The sequence below is a fragment of the Hemiscyllium ocellatum genome, chromosome 17, assembly GCF_020745735.1.
Source record: "Hemiscyllium ocellatum isolate sHemOce1 chromosome 17, sHemOce1.pat.X.cur, whole genome shotgun sequence".
In the NCBI taxonomy this organism is placed as follows: domain Eukaryota; kingdom Metazoa; phylum Chordata; class Chondrichthyes; order Orectolobiformes; family Hemiscylliidae; genus Hemiscyllium; species Hemiscyllium ocellatum.
The window spans coordinates 4,595,059-4,617,658 of record NC_083417.1 but is presented as its reverse complement, the minus strand read 5'-3'; the positions used below and the strand labels follow the sequence as shown (position 1 = coordinate 4,617,658).

General features: G+C 43.0%; 1 protein-coding gene across 1 annotated transcript in view; it reads right to left on the bottom strand.

Moving 5' to 3' along the window:
- The window catches only part of terb1 (telomere repeat binding bouquet formation protein 1), a 164,806-nt gene extending 143,487 nt beyond the window's left edge, over positions 1 to 21,319 (bottom strand). The window contains exons 1-4 of the mRNA XM_060838318.1: positions 21,280 to 21,319; positions 16,843 to 16,953; positions 5,496 to 5,624; positions 4,482 to 4,613 (exon numbers count right to left, since the gene is read on the bottom strand). Of these exons, the coding sequence (XP_060694301.1) occupies positions 4,482 to 4,613; positions 5,496 to 5,624; positions 16,843 to 16,953; positions 21,280 to 21,319 (412 nt within the window). The remainder of the gene's footprint in view (positions 1 to 4,481; positions 4,614 to 5,495; positions 5,625 to 16,842; positions 16,954 to 21,279) is intronic.
- Between the last annotated feature and the right edge of the window lie 1,281 nt (positions 21,320 to 22,600).

The following is a 22,600-nucleotide window of genomic DNA, read 5'->3' as shown; positions in this document are numbered from 1 at the left end:
TGATGGGATCTATTCCTATCCTAGTCATCCTTTTATTCTTGACATATCTATAGAAAGCCTTTGGGTTTTCCCTAATCCTATCAATCAAGGACTTTTCATGTCCCCTCCTTGCTGCTCTTAGCTCTCTCTTTAGATCCTTCCTGGCTACCTTATAACTCTCAATCGCCCCAATTGAACGTTCACGCCTCATCTTTACATAGGCCGCCCTCTTCCCTTTAACAAGGGATTCCAATTCCTTCTTAAACCACGGCTCCCTCACACGACTCTTTCCTCCCTGCCTGACAGGTACATACTTATCAAGGACACTCAGTAGTTGTTCCTTGAACAAGCTCGATTGCACCCTTCCCTTGAAGCCTACTTTTCCAAGCCACGCATCCTAAGTCATGCCTCACCGCATCATAATTTCCCTGCCGCCAGCTATAACTCTTGCCCTGTAGTGCACACTTATCCCTCACCATCACTAGAGTAAAAGTCACCGAATTGTGGTCACTGTCCCCAAAGTGCTCACCTACCTCCAATTCTAACACCTGGCCTGGCCTGGAATGGTGTGTGAAATGATGGACAGTAAGTGCATGGTGCATCAGCCAATTGGATTCATTGTAATCAATCTTGGCACAGTCAATTGCTTCTGGACCACCCAGGATTCACTTGCGCAGGCACCTTTCTCAAGGTGGTGTGCCATGTGGATCACATCAGAGATGAACAGTATAGATTTATTAAAGGGGAAGCTAGACAAGCATATAGGGGAGAAGGGAACAATGCAATACAATAACAGATTTAGATGAGGAAAGATGGGAGAAGGTTTGAATACAGCATAATACCAACTGGGCTCAATGGTCTGTTTCTATGCTGTATATTCTACAAAGCTCTTGAATAGGATAGAATGTCAACAGAGGAGGTTTAAATGAGTTCAAAGTTTGTGGAAGATAAACTAACCTGGGATATGAAGGATCTCAATTCAAAATGTTAATCTGTTTTTACTCTTTTTATATTATGATTAACTGGGTGTACTCTGTGATATTCATTTCAAAGAACAAAGAACAGTACAGTACAGGAACAGGCCTTTGGCACACTAAAACTGTGCCGACACATTATGCCTTTCTAAACTAAAAATCTTTAGCTTCAATGTGATCTATTCCTTGCCTATATATTTGTCATGTGCCACTTAAACGTTGCTATTGTAATGTTGCTCCACACTTCCGCTGGCAGCGCTTTCCAGGTCTTAATCACACTCTGTAAAAACCTTGCCTTGCGTATTTCCTTTAAACTTTCCCATTTTACTTTAAACTTAGTAATTGATATTTCTAACCTTGGGAAAAAGACTGACTATTCTATCCATGCTTCTCATAATTTTGTAAACCTCTATTGGTTCACTCCTCAGCCTCCAATATTCAAGAGAAAACAAACGGAGTTTTTCCAATTTCTCCTCATAGGTAATACCCCCAAAACCAGGCAACAACGTAGCAAAAGTTGTCCGTACCTTCTCCAAACAATCCACATCCTTCTGGTAGTATCGCAAATTGAATTGTATGCAATGTTTCAAATGTGGCCTTACTAAAATTCAATACAGCTGCAACATGACTTGCCAATTTTTATACTCTTGTGTCCTGACCAATGAAGGCCAGCTGTCATATGCCTTCTTGACCACTTTCAGGGAAATGTGGACCTAGATCTCTCTGTATGTTGATGCTAATAATTTGATGCTATTTATTATATACTCCTTCCTTCATTAGATCTTCCAAAATGCATCACCTCACATTTGTCCGGATTAAATTCCACCTTCTGCCATTTCTCTGCCCAAGTTTCTAGCCTATCTATATCCTGCTGTATCCTCTGGCAATCCTCCTCATTCTTCATAGCCCCCCCAGTCTTTGTGTTGTCCACAAATTTACTAATCAGGTCATTTACATTCTCTTCCAAATAATTTATTGACATTATAAACAAAAGGGGTCCCAGCACTGATCCCTACGGAACACCATTGGTTACAGATCTCCAATCAGAAACATCCATCCACCGCTACCCTCGGCCTTCTATGACTAAGCCATCTTACCATGTATCCATCTTACCAGCTCACTATGGATCCCATTTGACTGGATACCCTCTGAATAAATTTTTAAAAACTTTGTATTCTTCAAGGGTTCTGTCTATCTTCAGTTTCCTAAAGCTGACATATGTCACCTTTTTTTCTTTTTGACTCATTCCTCTTGTCATCCAATGTTTCTGAGCTGAAAATGTGTTGTTGGTTAAAGCGCAGCAGGTCAGGCAGCATCCAAGGAACAGGAAATTCGACGTTTCGGGCAAAAGCCCTTCATCAGGAATCAGCATCTGCAGACCTCACTTTTTATCCAATGTTTCTGAACCTTGCTTTCCATATTCTTCATTTTCACAGCAGCAGACTGCTCCTGAGTTCTAACCAACTGGTCTTTGAAAGATTCCCATGTGCCAGATATAGGATTTACTCTCAAACAGCTACCCCAGTCTGCATCCCCCAATTCCTGCTTATTACAGTGATAGTTAGCCTTGTCCCATTTAGTATTTTCCCCTGAGGACTATCCCACAAGTAACTTAAAACTTACAGAATTATGGTCACTGTTCCCAAAGTGCTCCCACATTGAAACATCGATCACTAGGCCAGGTTCATTCCCCAAAATAAGGTCAATATGTCACCTTCTCTAGTTGGTCTATTTACATATTATTTCAAAGAACTGTGCTGGATGTATGTAACAAATTCTTCCCATCCAAACCTCTGGCACTAAGCAAGTCCCAGTTAATATAGAGTAAGTTAAAATCACCCAACACAACAATACAGTTGTTTTTACATATTTCTATAATCTATCCACATTTCCGTAACTCTATCACCGTCTGATTGATGGGAAGCCCTGTAGTACAATCCCATCAAAGTGATTGCTCTCTTTCTATTCTTGAGCTTTACTCAAAGGCCTTGCTGGATAAACTCTCCAAGGTGGTCCCCCCTCAGGACTGCTGTGATATTCTCTCTAATCAGTAAACCAATTCCCACAACTCAGAGTCATAGAGATGTACAGCACAGAAACTGACCCTTCGGTCCAACTTGCCCATGCCGACCAGATATCCCAACCCAATCTAGTCCCACCTGCCAGCACCCGGCCCATATCCCTCCAAACCCTTCCTATTCATATACCCATCCAGATGCCTTTTAAATGTTGCAATTGTACCAGCCTCCACCACTTCCTCTGGCAGCTCATTCCATACACAAACCACCTTCTGTGTGAAAAAGTTGCCACTTAGGTCTCTTTTATATCTTTCCCCTCTCATCCTAAACCTATGCCCTCTAGTTCTGGACTCCCCCAGCCCAGGGAAAAGTCTTTGTCTATTTATCCTATCCATGCCCCTCATGATTTTATAAACCTCTGTAAGGTCACCCCTCAGCCTCTGACACTCCAGGGAAAACAACCCCAGTGTATTCAGCCTTTTCCTATAGCTCAAATCCTCCAACCCTGGCAACATCCTTGTAAATCTTTTCTGAACCCTTCTACGTTTCACAACATCTTTCCGATAGGAAGGAGACCAGAACTGCATGCAATATACACCACATCAACCACTTTCCCCTCATCCACCTGTTTTGTCACCTTCTCAAAGAGCTCAATCAGGTTTGTGAGGCACAATCCACCCTTCACAAAACCGTGTTGACTATCCCTAATCAACTTATTCCTTTCTAGATTATTATAAATCATATGTTATTACCCTTTCCAATACTTTGCCCATATCCAAAGTAAGGCTCACTGGTCTATAATTATCAGGATTGTCTCTACTCCCCTTCCTAAAACAAGGGGACAACATTTGCTACCCTTCTGTCTTCTGGCACTATTCCTGGAGAAAATGATGACATAAATATCAAAGCCAAAGGCTCTGCAATCTCCTCCCTAGTTGATATCTTTAACATCTCTCTTTATCACATCTGAAACACCTAAACCCAGAACATAAAACTGCCAGTCTTGTCCCTCTCTCAACCAATTTTCAGATTTTCCATAGGTCGTCCTTTACATTTGTCAGAACAACTAAAGAATTATCCCTGGTTATTAAGATATTGGTCTTATGTGACACCATTTCCAAGGGAACTATGCACTTTATTCAGGAGGGTTTGGTTAGCATAATTGTATGGTGCGCCTGGTTACTCCGTGAGCTGTGCAGAATTGCTATCTACTTAGCATAGTAGCACTGTTTGCTACTTGCTTGTATCAGGCTGTTATTTTTTTCAATAATGTAACAATTCGTCAATGCGTAACCATTGCATACACTGCTGCTTTTTATTTGTGAAGTGAGTTTCATGAACTATATTGCAAGGAATTGCTTTTTAATCAGCAAGGTAAGGGCTAAGCAATGATATATTTTAAACTTATTTGATACACAAATCCTTTTAAACACTTGTGTAACAGAGGACATGTTAATTCTCCAGCCGAGAGGACTAACAAAACTTAAACATATAAACAAGACTTTCATACTGTTGTGTGACACCAGCACCAGGATCATGTAGACATTCATCCTCTTCAGAATCAATGAAGCATCCTCCTGAGCAAGTGACAAGGCAACACCAGACAGCAATTCTGCAGTGCACAAACTCTGTTGGCAGTACACTGGAAAAACATAAAAGGGAAAATGATTTATATTTTGCAATATCAAAGAAGAATGAATAATAATTCACAGCCAGCTGATTTCAAAAGGTTTTTTTGGTAGAATTTGAAGTGATTGATAATTATTAGCTGAATGAGTTGATGGTTCTGCCAGTAAACAATCCAGTTTCCACTATGGTCCTTTCAATTTTTTCTTGGCTAACAAAGCATTATGGCTACTGGTTGCCTTCCAGAACATTAGACAAATGATCAATTCGTATACCGGATCAAAGACAGTGAGTTCTGGGTGATTTTTTTTAGTTGCAGATAGTTAAGCCTCATCAAGTACTCATTCAATATTCACACATACACTTTCCAGCAGAGGCACTGGATACTGGATCAAAACTTTGAAGCTTCTTTCACCAAATTCCTCCACAATCTAGGGGTACCCTTCCTGAGACTAGTTAACTTAACAGACTTAAGAAATCAAGATTCAGAAGTTTGAAAATAAATTTGCCATAGTCATTCTGGACCATATACCTGCTTTCTTGTTAAAAAGACATGACTGGTGGTGGTTTAACCTGAGAGTCACCATGTCTACAGCGAGGGGGGAGGTTGGGAAGAGAAGGGATTCATGGGATATGAGCGTTGGCGCTCAGCCCTAAGTTTCCTTAAAAATGTGGGGACGAGCTGCCACTATCAAGAATCTATCTACCTTTGATTAAAAACATTAAAGAACTCTGTTTTTACTGCCTTTTAAGGATTAGGCTGGTGTCTCTCCAAGAGAAATATGCTCTCCTTATCTCCATCTCAAATGGGCAGCTTCTTATTTTGAAACAGTGATTGAGGAACAGTGAATTGGGGAGGTATGAAGAGGGTATATATAATTGCATTACGAATTCCTACCACTGCTTTCAGCTAAAGCTCCTAAAGTGAACAAGGCTGCTTCCCGAAGGATAGAAGCATCACTCAGTTTTATAAGTCCATTAACGAACTGTAAGCCTCCAATCTCACGAAAGTAATCACTTGCTTCACCTATTGATAAAAAAGCAATTAAAGTTAACTTTAATACAAACAGATAGAGATTAATGATTAACGTAAGAAATTCATCATTAGAATGTTCTTTACTATTTCATCTATAAGTATTAAAATCCTAAATATTATTATCTATCCTTTCAAAATAATAAAAAAAATGTCCACTTTGCTTTAACTATGATTTGGAGATGCCGGTGTTGGACTAGGGTGTACAAAGTTAAAAATCACACAACACCAGGTTATAGTCCAACAGGTTTAATTGGAAGCACACTAGCTTTCGGAGCATCGCTCCTTCATCAGGGGATAGTGAAGAGCTCAACCCTAACACAGAATTTAGAGCAAAAATTTACAGTGTGATGTCACTGAAATTATACATTGAAAAATTGATTGTCTGTTGAGTCTTTCATTTGTTTGAATACCATGATAGTTTCACTTCTTTCATGTGTAAATCATAAAACCTTTTTTTAAAAGTTGCATTCTCAGGTTAGCTGTTAACAATGGGTTGAAGGTGTTATCCCCCTGTGTTCTCTGTCTGTGCCATAATGTTTAGATTGATTCTAATCTAAAAAGTGAGATAATGGAGTTTTACATGAATTCATGCAGGTTTTTGAGCAAAGTACAATGTAATCCTGCAAGTACAAATTCACCCCACAAAATATATGTGTGCATGTGGGTCTTTGTCTGTGTGTGTGTGTCTGTCTGGCTTGGAGGTTGTGAGTGTGAGAAAGTGTATGTGCGTGTGTCGTGAGTGTAGAGTGTCTTAAATCTGTGAGGGGGTGCATGTGTGAGTGTGGGAGTGTGTGTGTCTGTAAGGGTGTTTGTGGGTGTCTGTGTGCGCGTCTGTGTATATGTGTGTGTGTGTGTGTGTGTAGGAGTGTCTGTGTGTGTGTAGTGCAATGGTGATCACCTGTAATGTGCCATGAACCCAAGGTCCCAGTTGAGGTCCTCCCTATGGGTACCGAACTTAGCTATCAGCCTCTGCTCGGCCACTTTTCGCTGGTGTCTGTCCCGAAGTCCGCCTTGGAGGATGGTCACCCGAAGGTCCGAGGTCGAATGTCCTGGACCGCGGAAGTGTTCCCAACTTGGAGGGAACACTCCTTCTGTTGATTGTTGTGCGGTGCCCATTCATCCATTGTTGTAGCCTTTGCTTGGTTTTCCTCAATGTACTATGCCTCCGGGCATCCTTGTCTGCAACATATAAGATAGACAACGTTGGCCGAGTCACATGGGTATCTGCCATGTACAAGGTGGGAGTTGTCCTCATGTGTAATGGTGGTATCCATGTCCACACTCTGACATGTCTTGCAGCACCTACTGTGACAGGGTTGCATGGAGTTGTCCTGAGAGCTGGGCAGCTTGCTACGAACAATGATCTGTTTGAGGTTTGGTGGTTGTTTAAAGGCAAGTAGTGGAGGTGTGGGAAAGGTCTTGGTGAGGTACTCATCCTTATTGATAATGTGCTGCAGGTTACGAAGAACATGGCATAGTTTTTCAGCTCCTGGGAAATACTGAACAATGAAGGGTACCCTGTCAGTTGCAGCACGTGGTCTGTCTCATGAGGAGGTCATTACGGTTCTTCCTGCATCACGTCGGAACTAGCGGTCAATGAGTTGGGCATCGTACTCCGTTCTTGTGAGGGCATCCCTGAGTACTTCCAGGTGTCCGTCACATTCCTCCTCATCTGAGCAGATCCGGTGTACGTGTAGGGCTTGTCCATAGGGGATGGCTGTTTTAATATGTTTTGGGTGGAAGCTGGAGAAGTGTAGCATTGTGAGGTTGTCTGAGGTTGTCTGTGGATTTGCAGTAGATTGTGGTACTGAAGTGTCCATATTTGATGGAGATGCATGTGTCCAAAAATGAGACAGACAGTTGACAGTAGTCCATGGTGAGTTTGATGGTGGGATGAAACTTGTTGATGTCACTGTATAATTTTATCAGTGACTCCTCGCCATGGGTCCAGAGGAAGAAAATGTCGTCAGTGTAGAGTACTGAGTCTGTTGCTGCGATGCCATCATTGTGGGGATGCTGGTGTAGAGTGCGAAAATGTCCATTGTGACGAGGAATGTTCCTGGTATGATTGGTCCGTGGGTGCTGAGTTTCTGTATGAAATCCATAGTGTCGCGACAGAAGCTGGGGGTCCCCTGAACAATAGGTTTCAAGATGCCTTTCACATAGCTGGAAAGATTCTCACATAGGGACCCATTGCCCAACACAATGGGACGTCACACACACACACAGGCACTCCTATACACACATACACACATATACACAGACACGCACGCAGACACTCACACACACCCTTAGAGACACATGCACCCCGTCACAGACGTAAGACACTCTACACACACATATACACTTTCTCACACTCACAACCCCCAACCCAGACAGACACAGACACACACACACACACACACACAGACACAGACACAGACACACACACAGACCCACATGCACACATATATTTTGTGGGTTGAATTTGTACTTGCAGGGTTACATTATCCTATTCTCAAAAACTGCATGAATTCATGTAAAACTTCATTATCTCACTTTTTGGATTAGAATCAATCTAAAAATTATGGCACAGACAGAGAACACAGGGGGATAACACCTTCAACATATTGGCTAGCTATCACCCATTGTTAACAGCTAACCTGAGAATGCAATTTTTTAAAAAAAGGTTTTGTGATTTACACATGAAAGAAGTGAAACTATCATGGTATTCAAACAGATGAAAGATCAACAGACAATCAATTTTTCAATGTATAATTTCAGTGACATCACACTGTAAATTTTTGCTATAAATTCTGTGTGTTAGGATTGAGCTCTCCGCTATCACCTGATGAAGGACGCTTCCAAAAGCTAGTGTGCTTCCAAGTAAACCTGTTGGACTATAACCTGGTTTTTAACTTTGCTTTAACTAAGTTATTAAGATAGTTGCTAAGATAGTGTGTTTAACACTGTAATCCAAGCTTTTCCAAAGTATGGATCATGAACTAGATAACATTTTGAAGTTGCAAGCTTCGAGTCAACAATGGCCACCTTGAGGCTCTGACTGATTTCTGAAGCTGGGAGACCTCTTTAAGGAAATTGTTTATGTGCTGGTGAGTGTAGCCAAATGAACTCTATGAGTGCTCCTGCTACAAAAAAATTTGAATAAGTAAATGTTCTTTTGTTTTTGGAGAAAGTGTGCTTTTCCAGTAACTCTGCCCATGATCAGCTCATGTTGCCTCATTCTCCTGGTGAAAAACAAAAATATTACCCTCCCTCAAAATAAAGCCAGCTCCTAGAATCTGTTAGACAAAGAAAACATCTTCTGCTCAACTTGAAACCAATCTTTGCTCAACAATGGGTGCACTGCGCCCTGTTCAACATGAAAATGTACATCCAATTTCCTTTGAAGCTGCCTCACCTACTCAACAACTGAACTCTCTCTCCATCCAATGAATTAACTCATATAGCCCATTCAACAACTGATCCTTTCCCACCATCCTCACTCAACAACTGCCATGACAATAGAACATAATCCTGAATTACTTCCAGATGTTGCACTTTACAACAGTTTTAAGTATAAAAAGATAAATAGCCACAAGATGGTTGAGGATATAAATTCAGTGGCTGTCTAATGTCCCTATGGAGATTACACTGAGTGCCAAGAGATACCATGGAATGTCACGCGTTAATAGTGGAAATGCAACTTCAGAAAGCAACCCTTCAAAGGGAAAGATTCCATATAAAAAAATTGAACAGTGATCTCAGACTCTGTATCCAGAATATGAGCATGATAAGAGTTGAAAGAAAGGCAATTCTGAACATAAAACATGTTGTGTTTCATTGTTCCAAGAATATACAAGGGGGGTGGGGGGCAATAAAACAGCTGCTTTCCCTCTTGCACTGGTGTGCTGGAGTGCTGAGTATCTTAGGGGTTGGTTGATGGCTTAGTTCAGTTATGTGGTGAACCAAGATGACTCAGGCCACTTCCCTACTGCATATTTTACCTTTGCAGCCCTCCTCTGCCTGTTGATCATTTTCTTGGATATTTTTTGGTCCGGAATCTCTATCTTGATTTTACAACCATTATAGGCACTACCAGGACTGTGGGCTCTAGAGGGCATTATTCTAAAGGTCACCGGGATACACAAGGCTCTCCACCACAGCAATTTGGCAATCCACTGAGATGGTGAAGTATAGGGTGATCAAATACAAACATCTTGGGATAAGAGTTCCCATGCAGCATCAAGAGTGCTTTAGGTTGTCAAAGATGCAGCTAATTCGGTAATGTTGCTTCATTCATTTCTGGGTATGTGGGCTGATTGAAGTTTCCAGTGTAGACACAGATATGTTGTTACAGCACATTTGCATGTCACAAGGACATCATTACACTTGCATTGAAGGATCAATGACTTTAACTTCAATACTGCAAATGCAGTTTAAAAAAAAATAACCAGGAATTACAGTGAAAGAGGAATATTCCATCCCTTATTTAATTCACTTGCAGGTGTTGCATTCCCATGTATCTGCTGCCCTATTCTTTCTAAAGGATGGTAGCTGTGAGTTTCTACGATTCTGTCTAAAGATCTTTGGTGAGCCTCTACAGTGTACCTTGTAGATAGTGCACACTGCTATTACTGAGTGTCAGCAGTGGAGGGAGTGGACATTTGTGTTTGTGGTGCAAATAAGCATGTTTCTTTGTCCTGGAAAGTGTCACTCGTTTTGAGAGTGGTTGAGTGGAGTTGAATTAGCTTTATTGTCATATGCATTTGAATGAATGCAGTGAAATGTTTGCAATGTCACCGCTTGTGGCACCACCTTAGGTACAAGTGTTACGACACAGAGTAAATCCTTCTGCTAATTTAAACCAGACACAAAGAAAAGTTCACCTTGCCTCTTAATCTGTAAAAGTATGAGTGACAAAGAACTACCCAATTCTCATTAATTAAAGAAAAATTAACAATTTATTCTTTAACTCCAAGAAAAATAAAGAGAACATTAAACAACAACTATCTACACTGTAAGCTTCCTTTGTCTGCTCGATTTATCTACCTCCCACACTACAACAATATACTGATCCAATAAAAACATCCGATTAAGTTTTACAAAAAAAAATCAAGTTTCAAAACCAACCAGCTGTCGAACTTCCCTTTGTATCTTCCTCTGTAGATTATCCAAGGTCTTTTTTTCGGTTTTCTGCTGCAGAGATTTCATATCAACAGGTAGCTCTCAAAGAGAGGTTCTGCGGGCAGTATGGTGCTCTTTGCCATTCTGGCTAACTGTTCAGAATGCCTGTTTTTTATACCCCAAAAACATCTGTTCAGCTCATTGATTTGATGTGGTCAAAATAGTAAAATTCAAATTCGACTGGGTTTTAGTATCTTGGGGCATAATCTAAACTGATTGACTCAATTCGAATTGTTGGGGGACAATAGCAACTCAGCTCAGCTATTTGTTTAACAGCCAAATGTTACACATTTTTAAATCTTCAGCAAACTCTGTGCTTGCAGTCAGGTACATGGCAGCTTATCAGCTTTTCAACTCTCTGAAAGGTACAGTACACACGTACAACTTCATAACACAAGATACTTAGGTATTTAAGTATCTGGCACAGAATTGAAAGCATAATAAAAAGAAATCCAGCATAGAAATAAAGTAGAAAAAAGTATGCAATTTACAGTCATGTCACCCCAGCACATGCCAGTACCAAGCCTCCACACCACACTGGACTAAGTGTCCAAACCATACTGGGCTTCAAAACCCAAGGCCCTGCCACCAATTCGCAAGGGCCTTGTCTCCACCTGTCTGCCTCAGGTCTGGGTCTCGCCACCCTGCGCCAGCCTTGGGTCTGGGACTCGCCTTCCTGCACTGTCCTCTGGTCTAGGACTTGCCTCCAGCAGGTCTCCAGTCTGGGTCTCGCCTTCCTGCACCAGCCTCGGATCTCGGACTCACCTCCCTGCACCAGTCTCCGGTCTGTGGCTCACCTCCAGCTCACCTCCAGTCTGGGACTTGCCTCCTTGTATTGGCCTCGAATCTGAGACTTGCTTCCAGTGGGCCTCAGGTCCAAAACTTGTACCCTGTGCTGGCGTCTGGTCTGGCACCCACCTGCCCATGCCAGCACCCAGTCCGGACTTGCCTCCCCACATTGGCCTCCGGTCTGAGTCCCCTCCCTGTGCTGGCATCCTGTCTGGGACTCGCCTCCCTGCACTGTCCTCAGGTCTAGAACTCACCTCCAGTGGGCCTCCAATCTGGGACTCGCCTTGCTGCACCAGCCTAATATCTCAGACTCACCTCCCTGCACCGGCCTCCAGCCAATCTCCAGCCTGGGACTTGCTTTCTTGTACTGGCCTCGGGTCTGGGACCTGCCTCCCCATGTCAGCCTCCGTTCTGTGATTCCCCTCCCTGTGCTGGCACCCGGTCCAGGACTTGCCTCCCTGCACAGCCCTTGGGTCTGGGACTCGCTCCAGTGGGTCTCCCATCTGGCACTCACCTTCCTGCTCCGGCCTTGGATCTCGACTCGCCTCTAGCGGGCCTCCAGTCTGGGACTCAACTCCCTACCCCATGCTTCCCTCCGGTCCAAAACTCGCCACTCTGCACCAGCCTCTGGTCTGGGACCCGCCTCCCTGCACTGGCTTTTGGTCTGGGACTCACCTACCCGCACTGGTCTCCGTTCCGAAACTTGCCTCCAGTGGGCCTTGGGTCCAGGACTCGCCTCCCGCTCTGGGCTCCAGTCCTGCATTCATCTCCAAGCGATGGTCTCCGGTCCGGGACCTCTCATGCTGGCCTAGTCTGGGACTAACCTCCTGCAATGGCTCCCAGTCTGGTAGTTGCTTCCAGCCAGTCTCTGCTCCAGGACTTGCCTTCCCATGCTGGTCTCCGTTCCAGAACTTGCCTCCAGTGCCTTGGGTCTGGGACTCCCATCCTACTCCGGCCCCTAGTCCAGGATTCGCCTCCAGTGGGCATTGGGTCTGGGCATTGCCTCCGTGCCAATGTTGGGTCTGGGACTCACATCCCATGCCAACCTGGAGTCTGGGACACACCTCCTGAGCCAGCCTTGGGTCTGGGACTTACCCCAACACTGGTCTCGGGTCTGGGACTTGCACCCTGTGCCGGCCTCTAGTCTGGAAATTGCCTCTCACAACTGCCTCTGGTCTGGGACTTACTTCCCATGCTGGCTTCTGGTTTGGGACTCGCTTCTCATGCCGGCCTCTGGTCCAGGACTCACCTCTCACACTGACTTGGTCTGGGACTCGCCTCCCTGTGAAGACTTCCAGTCTGTGAGTCACCTCCTCTATTCCCCCGAGTAAGTTTAAAAAAGTTTCAAGTTTTAAAAAAAGCACTTTAAAAAAGAAAAGAGAAAAAATGAAAAAGAATGGGTGGAGCACAGCTGGAGCATCCTACTCTGTGGACAGCCTTTGGAAGTCCAGACACAAATTACTCACTGCAGTATTGCTAACCTCTGTTCTGGTCATGTAGCCACAGCATTTACTGTATATGGCTTGTAAGGCTCAATTCCTGGTCAATGGTAAACCCGCAATGTTGATAGTGGGATTTCAGTGATAGTAACAGCATTGAATATCAAGGGGCAGTGGTCAGATTGTCTCTTATTCACAGAATTGCTGTGTAAAAGGTTATTCAGCCAATTGTCCATGCACCAGCTCTATTACGTAGTACCAATGTCCTGCCTTTTCCCCTTACTGCTGCATGCTATTATTATCCAAATAATTACCCAATTCCTGCTGAATGCCTCACTTGAACCTGTCTCCACCAAATATCCAAGCATGAATTCAATCCCTAATAACTCGCTGTGTGAAAAATGTTTTTCTTTAAATTCCCTTGCTTCTTTTACTTTAAATCTATTCACTCATGGAACATAAGTGTTGCTGGCTGGCAGCATTTATTGCTCATCTTAGTTGCCCTTAAGAAGGTGGTGGTAAGCTACTCTCTTGGACTGCTTCAATATCTAAGGAATCACGATTCTGAATATTATGCAATCATCAGCAGACATCACCAATTCTGACCTTATAACAGAGGGTAAGTTATTGATTAAGCAGCTGAAGATTGTTGGGCCTAGGATGCTACCCTGAGGAACTACTGAAGAAGGATTACACCCAAAACATCGACTTCTCCACCTCCTGATGCTGCCTGGCTTGTTGTGTTCTTCCAGCCTCCTGCTTGTCTATCCTGAGGAACTACCACAAGGATGTCATGATGATAAGTAGTTAAATGATATATTATTTTCTTAAGTATTTCAACAGAATTAAAGTTCTTCTTTTTCTTGTTTGTATTTTAACCGAGTTGAAAGAATAAAGTGTGTTTTGCTTAAAGCTATAACTAACCAGTGAAAGGTTTCACCTGATTCCCATTAATTCTAGCTTGATTCCACACTCGGTCAAATATGGCCTTGATTCAAGGTCAGTCACTCTCTCCTCATCTCGGCAATTCAGCTCTTTAATCGATGTTTGAACCAAGGCAGTAATGAGGTCAAGACCTGAGCAGCCCTGACTGAGCAGCTGCTGCTTAATAACACTGTTGACGACCTTGCATTGCTTTACTTTTGTATTCATTCATGGGACTTGGGCATCAATGGCAGGCCAGCCTGTCCTTAGTTGCCCATGAGATGATGGAGGTGAGCAGCCTCTTAAACCACCACAATCCATGTGCTTTAGCTAGACCCACAATCCTCTTGAGGATGGAATTCTGGGTTTTTGACCAGTGACAGTGAGGAGCAACTATTCCCAAGTTAGGATGGTGAGTGGCTTGGGAGGGAACTTGCAAATGATGGTGTTCCCATGTATCTGCTGTCCTTGTCTTTGACATGGAAATGGTCATAGGTTTGCAAAGTATTGTCTAAAGATCTTTGCTGAATTTCAGTGATGAATCTTGTAGATAGTGTATACTACTGCGACTGAGTATCAGTGGTGAAGGGTATGGATGCTAGTGAACATGATGCCAAGCAAGGGGGCTGCTTTGTCTTGGTGGTGTCAAACTTCTTGAGTGTTGATGGAGTTTCAACCATCCAGGCAACTGGGGAGTGTTCCATCACATTCCTGACTTGTATCTTGCAGATGGTGGACAGGCTTTGGGGAGTCAGGAGATGAGTTACTGACCTCAGTGTTCCTAAGCTCTGACCTGCTCTTGTAGTCATTGCATTTATATGGCGAGTCAAGTTGAGTTCCTGGTCAATGATAACTCCCAGGATATTGGTAGTGGGAGATTCAGTAATGGTAGCACCACTGAATGTCAAGGGGCATTTACTAATGATCGAGACTGATAGGGTGGTAATTGGCTGGTTTGGATTTGTCCTGCGATGTATCTAGAGGACATACGTGAGCAAATTTCCACATTGCCAGGTAGATGCCAGAATTGTAGCAGTGCTGGAACAGCTTGGGCTGGAATACAAGTCTTCGGTACTGTTGCCAGAACATTGTCAGGGCATTTGCAGTATCCGGTGCTTTCAACTGTTTCTTGATATCATGGGGAGTGAATTGAAATGGTTGAAGGCTAGTACTTATGGGGAAGTGCTGGGGAGCTCTGGAGGAGGCCAAGAGAGATCATCCACTCAACAACTCTGGCTGAAGATTGTTACAAATGTTTCTGCCTTGTCTTTGGCACTGATTTGCTGGGCTCCAATATCATCCAGGTTGGGCATGTTTACTGAGCTTTCTTCTCCAGTGAGTTGCTTAATTGTCCATCATAATTCACAAATGAATATGGTAGGACCATGGAGCTTAAGTCTCATCTGTTGATTGTGGAATCACTTAACTTCTCTATCACTTGTTGGTTTCGCTGTTTGGCAGGTGAGTAGCTGTTTGTAGCTTTACCAGGTTGATACCTCATTTTTAGGCCTGAAGCTGCTCCTGGCATGCCCTCCTGTACTCTTCATTGAACAAGGGTTGATTTCCTGGCTTGATAGTAAAGGTAGAGTGGGGATTATGCCAGGCCATGAGATTGCAGTTTGTGTTGAAGTATGACTTTGTTGTTGCTGAAGGCCCACAGCATGTTATGGATGCCCAGTCATGAGTTGCTCAATATGTTCTAAGTCTGTTCCATTTAGCATGTTGATGGTACCATGATGTAACATATGATGTATCACATTACTGAATATCTTTAGGATTTGGAAGCAACATATGAACACCAAATGTGAATCTAACAGCCAGAGAGAGGAAAACGGAGACAGTGCTGAGAAGACCAGACCAGAAAATATGTTCTTCCAGTGAGCTTCTGCCTATGCACTATAATCACATAGCAATGACAACAAAATAGAGCTAGTGCTTAGACCACGACACCATAAGACATAGGCCGAATGGCCTAATTTCTGTTCCTATCAAGTTTGCTCAGCTATTCAATCATGGCTGATAGGCTTTGTCTCCGAAAAGCTGGAACCTAGAAAGGAACTAAAAAGATCCAATTTTAGAGGAATTCACATGGAGTTAATGAAATAGTTAATTATTTTCTTTCAGTTGGTTGACTATGTTTGTGGTCTGAATATGTAAGACCTATTAAACCTCATCCCTTCTTCTTTGCTTAGCTGAAGTGGTTCTTATTTGATGTTCATGTGCATTCATTTCCAGTGTGAATAACTGAAAAGCAATAGCAAACGAGTAACTAATCTACTTGCCTGTTCTCGTTTTGTCCAAGGTTATCTTAACTGGAATCTGGCAAGTTTGCACAGACTGGGGTTGCATTTTTGTCCAATGGAGGTGCAAATTGGACAACATGGCTGAGCTTGTTTTCTTTTGACAGGAAAAAAGTTTTTCTCACCTTTTGTGTGGTGATTGGGCATGCCAGGAAGATCTTGGGTGCAAAACACAAAAACTGAGTGTAAAATGCTTTCACAAATTTTAATGTCACTAGTAGATGCTACATTTCAGTCTGATCATAGGAGACCATCCAGCTTATCATTTCTGTGATAGCTCCCTGAAGGAGCAATTAATCCCTTATCACTCCTCTGTCTTTTCCCAAAAGCCATTGTAATTTTTTTTTCAGATAAGTTAGATCCAGTTAGCTTCCTTTTGAATCCCTGCCTCGCCACACTCTAAGAGGAAATACAATTTTCCTGCGGCAGTGAACTCTTAGGTATATACAGTCCAATGTTATTTTTACAGTTGTTCTTTTGTGTGCAAACTAAAGTTCTATAGTATGCAAAAGGTTTACTACATTATAATAAATTTATAGATTAATTCCTGAAAATATAATTAGCATGAAATATTGACATATTCCATCTTACTATTCTGTTGACATATTGAATGGATAGTGATCAGGGCTTGTTTCTGAGTCACAGGGCTGTCCATTTGATATTTCAGACATTCAAGCAGTAAATTCAAGTCTGTCTTTTGCCCTGTAGATTAAAATAAAAATATAACAGCACGGTATCTGCAGACAGAGTGCTAAGCTGACACAGGCACAAGAAAAACTCATTAAGACTAAGAGTTTACAAACCACAAGTGGCGGCAAAATTAGGTTGCATCGTCATTTAACAGTTATGCATTTCACCTAAAATATGTTTTGTCAATTGTGCATGTAGCCTCTGAACCTTTACATAGTAGTAGATGATATTATTTTCTGTGCCTTTGACATTGAATCAGGAAGGAAATATTTAAGCTGGTAGGTGATCAGTTTTAGCACAAGATGCTTTGATTCTTGACTCTTTCACGGTTTAAAAGCAAAACAGAATATAGTTTCTTGATATTAGCAAACTTGGAATGATCAGTTATTGAGAAGCCTGGGTGAAAGGATATTTGGAAATTAGTGAGGTTGCAAAGTAGAACAAAGTTGCTCCCATATGTAAAATGTGGATAAAATGAGGAAAGCTAACAATAACTCTAGTTTTGGATTTAGGAAAAGACAGACAAGGGTTCTACATCAAGTATACATTATTTTGAATGGAATGTATAGATGAACTTAGAATATTTAAAGCAAAATACCGCAAATGAGGGAGCTCTGAAATAAAAACAGCAAATTCATAATACACTTAACTGGTCTAGCTGCATTTTATAGTACCTAAAAATAACCTAGAAAAGTAGGGGTGGCACAGTGGCTCACTGGAGGTGGCATGGTGGCTCAGCAGTTAGCACTGCTGCCTCACAGTGCCAGGGACCCAGAATCAATCCCAATCTCAGGCGACTGTGTGGAGTTGCACATCCTCCCCGTGTCTGCATGGGTTTCCTCTGGGTGCTCTGATTTCCTCCCGCAGTCCAAAGATGTGCAGATTAGTTGAATTGGCCATACTAAATTGTCCATAGTGTTCAGGGATATGTAGGTTCGGTGCCTTAGTTAGGTGCAAGTATAGGATAGGAGGAATGGGTCTGGATGGATTTCTCTTTGGAGGGTCGATGTGGACTTGTTGGGCCAAAGGGCCTGTTTCCACAAGGATTCTAAGATTCTCGGATCCAGAGACATACATAAATTTTATGAAGATAAATTTGAAATTCGAAGGAAGTGAATTTTGTTTCTGTTAACCTGTTAGATAAGGTAGTAAAGGCAAAGATTTGGGGTTGTTCAAACCACAATTGGATACTTAAAAGAGATAAGCTTCAGTTGGTTCCCATGGGAGACTGATTAGCAAGGTTAGATCTCATGGAATACAGGGAGAACTAGCTATTTGGATACAGAACTGGCTCAAAGGTAGAAGACAGAGGGTGGTGGTGGAGGGTAGCTTTTCAGACTGGAGGCCTGTGACCAGTGGAGTGCCACAAGGATCAGTGCTGGGCCCTCTACTTTTTGTCATTTACATCAATGATTTGGATGTGAGCATAAGAGGTACAGTTAGTAAGTTTGCAGATGACACCAAAATTGGAGGTGTAGTGGACAGCGAAGAAGGTTACCTCCGATTACAACAGGATCTGGACCAGATGGGCCAATGGGCTGAGAAGTGGCAGATGGAGTTTAATTCAGATAAATGCGAGGTACTGCATTTTGGGAAAGCAAATCTTAGCAGGCCTTATACACTTAATGGCAAGGTCCTAGGGAGTGTTGCTGAACAAAGAGACCTTGGAGTGCATGTTCATAGCTCCTTGAAAGTGGAGTTGCAGGTAGATAAGATAGTGAAGAAGGCATTTGGTGTGCTTTCCTTTATTGGTCAGAGTATTGAGTACAGGAGTTGGGAAGTCATGTTGAGGCTGTACAGGACATTGGTTAGGCCACTGTTGGAATATAGCATGCAATTCTGGTCTCCTTCCTATCGGAAAGATGTTGTGAAACTTGAAAGGGTTCAGAAAAGATTTACAAGGATGTTGCCAGGGTTGGAGGATCTGAGCTCCATGGAGAGGCTAAACAGGCTGGGGCTCTTTTCCCTGGAGCGTTGGAGGCTGAGGGGTGACCTTGTAGAGGTTTACAAAATTATGAGGGGCATGGATAGGATAAATAGGCAAAGTCTTTTCCCTGGGGTCAGGGAGTCCAGAACTAGAGGGCATAGGTTTAGGGTGAGAAGGGAAAGATATAAAAGAGACCTGAGGGGCAACATTTTCACGCAGAGGGTGGTACATGTATGGAATGAGCTGCCAGAGGATGTGGTGGAGGTTGGTACAATTGTAACATTTAAGAGGCATTTGGATGGGTATATGAATAGGAAGGGTTTGGAGGGATATGGGCTGGGTGCTGGCAGGTGGGACTAGATTGGGTTGGAATATCTGGTCGGCATGGACGGATTGGACCAAAAGGTCTGTTTCCATGTTGTACATCTCTATGACTCTATGGTATCCTGTGTGATTGCACACCATGCATTTCCAACAGATTGGAATCATGGGAATCATGAAGCCAGAGCATTCCCACACAGGAGTCCAGTTCAATTTATCTTTCCAATCACTCAGGTTGGAAGGTGTTGGGGTCAAGCCCCATTCATGACTTAAGTACCCAATGAAGGCTGATTGTTGTTTCTTCCAGTTGTTGCCTTTTAGATGAGACATTAAATCCAGTTACTGTGTTATTGTTCAGAGGTCAGAAAAGATCTTGTGGTGCTCCTGAAATAGGAGATATCAAGCTAACAATCATCTGTCAACCAGCCACAAAAACATGAATAGCAGGTATTGAATGCACTGCTGTTTGGATCTTATCTGTACATAAACTATATAGTAGGCTTACCTACAAAGCAGAAGCACTAAATTAATTAATTTACAATGAAGTACTTTGCGGGGTCTTGAAATTCTGAGGTTCTTAATTCAAGTTTTATTCTTTCATTCCTTTTTCAATGTTAGTTTTGGAAGAATTTCTACAATCTAGTTAGTGCAAAAGGAAACTCTGGATTTTAAGTTAAATTCATTGAAATTTTAACAAGGGGAAAGCACCCACAGACTCCCACAGCTACCTGGATTACACATCTTCCCACCCTACCTCCTACAAAAATGTCATCCCGTATTCCCAATTCCTCCGCCTCCGCTGTATCTGCTCCCAGGAGAACCAGTTCCACCACAGAACACACCAGATGGCCTCCTTCTTTAGAGACTGCAATTTCCCTTCCCACATGGTTAAAGATGCCCTCCAACGCATCTCGTCCACATCCCGCACCTCCGCCCCCAGACCCCCCCCCCCCCAACTGTAACAAGGACAGAATGCCCCTGGTGCTCACCTTCCACCCCACCAACCTTCGCATAAACCAAATCATCCGCCGACATTTCTGCCACCTCCAAACGGACCCCACCACTGGGGTTATATTTCCCTCCCCACCCCTTTCCGCCTTCCGCAAAGACCGTTCCCTCCGTGACTACCCGGTCAGGTCCACGCCCCACTACAACCTACCCTTCCATCCTGGCACCTTCCCCTACCACCGCAAGAATTGCAAAACCTGCGCCCACACCTCCTCCCTCACCTCCATCCAAGGCCCTAAAGGAGCCTTCCACATCCATCAAAGTTTTACCTGCACATCCACCAATATCATTTATTGTATCCGTTGCTCCCAATGCGGTCTCCTCTACATTGGGGAGACTGGATGCCTCCTAGCAGAGCACTTTAGGGAACATCTCTGGGACACCCGCACCAATCAACCACACCGCCCTGTGGCTCAACATTTCAACTCCCCCTCCCACTCTGCCGAGGACATGGAGGTTCTGGGCCTCCTTCACTGCCACTCCCTCACTACCCAGACGCCTGGAAGAAGAACGCCTCATCTTCCGCCTCGGACCATTTCAACCCCAGGGCATCAATGTGGACTTCAACAGTTTTCTCATTTCCCCTTCCCCCACCTCACCCCAGTTCCAAACTTCCAGCTCAGCACTGTCCCCATGACCTGTCCTACCTGCCTATCTTCTTTTCCACCCATCCACTCCACCCTCCCCCCAACCTATCACCTTCATCCCCTTCCCCACTCACCTATTGTACTCTATGCTACTTTCTCCCCACCCCCACCCTCCTCTCACTCACCTCTCCACCCTTCAGGCTCTCTGCCTGTATACCTGATGAAGGGCTTTTGCCCGAAACGTCGATTTTACTGCTCCTCAGATGCTGCCTAAACTGCTGTGCTTTTCCAGCACCACTCTAATCTAGACTCACATTCTAATAATTGAATCTTTACATGTAATCCACCAACTTTAATATATCACTTTCGAAACCAAAACAACTACTAAAACATAATTCAGTACCATATTTGTCAGAGTAATTACTAAGAAAAATAATTTAACTAAACACGAACACAGAATATTTCTGCTCTTCACACGGAGCAGAAATTTCCTACCACAAAGGATTTTTCCATCTGTTCTTCCTGGGTTTTCCATTTTTACCACATTTCTTGTATAATGGCTGATAGGGATTTATCAAACATAAGTCGCTGTTGATCCTGCAATTTAAAATATAATATTGATTTCAACTAAGTGATCTGTTGAGATGCATAGCTTGATGAACAAAATTTTATGTATTTTCTGATAAGCGCTCCAACCTTACTTGCCTAAATTCTTCTGTCTAGAATGAGTTAACTCTATACCACTAGATTTTGGCCCTTGATTTATCTGGAAAATAATTCTCTATGCAAGAGCATGTTTCCCTAGAAAGTGTAACATCAGCAAACTGATGGACAATTGCCAAGTTGCAAAACAAAAATACATGACAGTGTCCCTGAGATTGGTGGATGTTGATTTCATTAGTAGCAGTAGCTTGCCAGCACCTCAGTTATGAGAGAGATTAGGTGGTGTCAACACCCTATTCCATCACTAAAACCAAAAGTCTGTGCCCAATCCCATCATCACTTCATATCTAAATTAGTACTCTCCAGCGGAGTCACTGCATTTGGGAGAAGCAAACTCTCATAAATCTCTCCTTTCTTGAGTATAGAGATAATGAGCTCAGTTGCACTGGGGTCTTCACTATAATTGATATCTGCTAAATCAGCTAGAGACAGCTAACAAAACTTGGGAATCTCCTTTTCTATGCTACTCTTAATATCATATTAACCCTCTGGGTCATTGAAAAATATTGATATTAGAGTTGGAGGATTTGAGCTATGGAGGGAGGCTGAATAGTCTGGAGCTGTTTTCTGTGGAGCATCGAAGGCTGAGGGGTGACCTCATGGAGGTGTATAAAATCACGAGGGGCATGGATAGAATAAATAGACAAAGTATTTTCCCTGGGATTGGGGAGACCACAACTAGAGGGCATAGGTTTAAGGTAAGAGGAGAAAGATATAAAAGTGACCTAAGGGACAACCATTTCAAATAGAGGGTGGTACATGTAAGGAATGAGCTGCCAAAGGAAGAGGTAGAGGCTGGTGCAATTGCAACATTTAAAAGGCATCTGGATGGGTATATGAATAGGAAGGGTTTAGAGGGATATGGGTCAACTGTTGGTAAATGGGACTAGATTAGGTTGGGATATCTGGTCGGCATGGACGAGTTGGACCGAAGGGTCTGTTTCTGTGCTGTACGTTTCTATGACTCTAAGTATCTTGAAACTCATTATTTAGACAGAATTAAGTTACCATCTTACTTCAGGAAATAGACAATGAGGCTTTCTTGTTTTAAAACGTGCAGAATGTACACACCTCAATTTTTGTATCTTTTAAA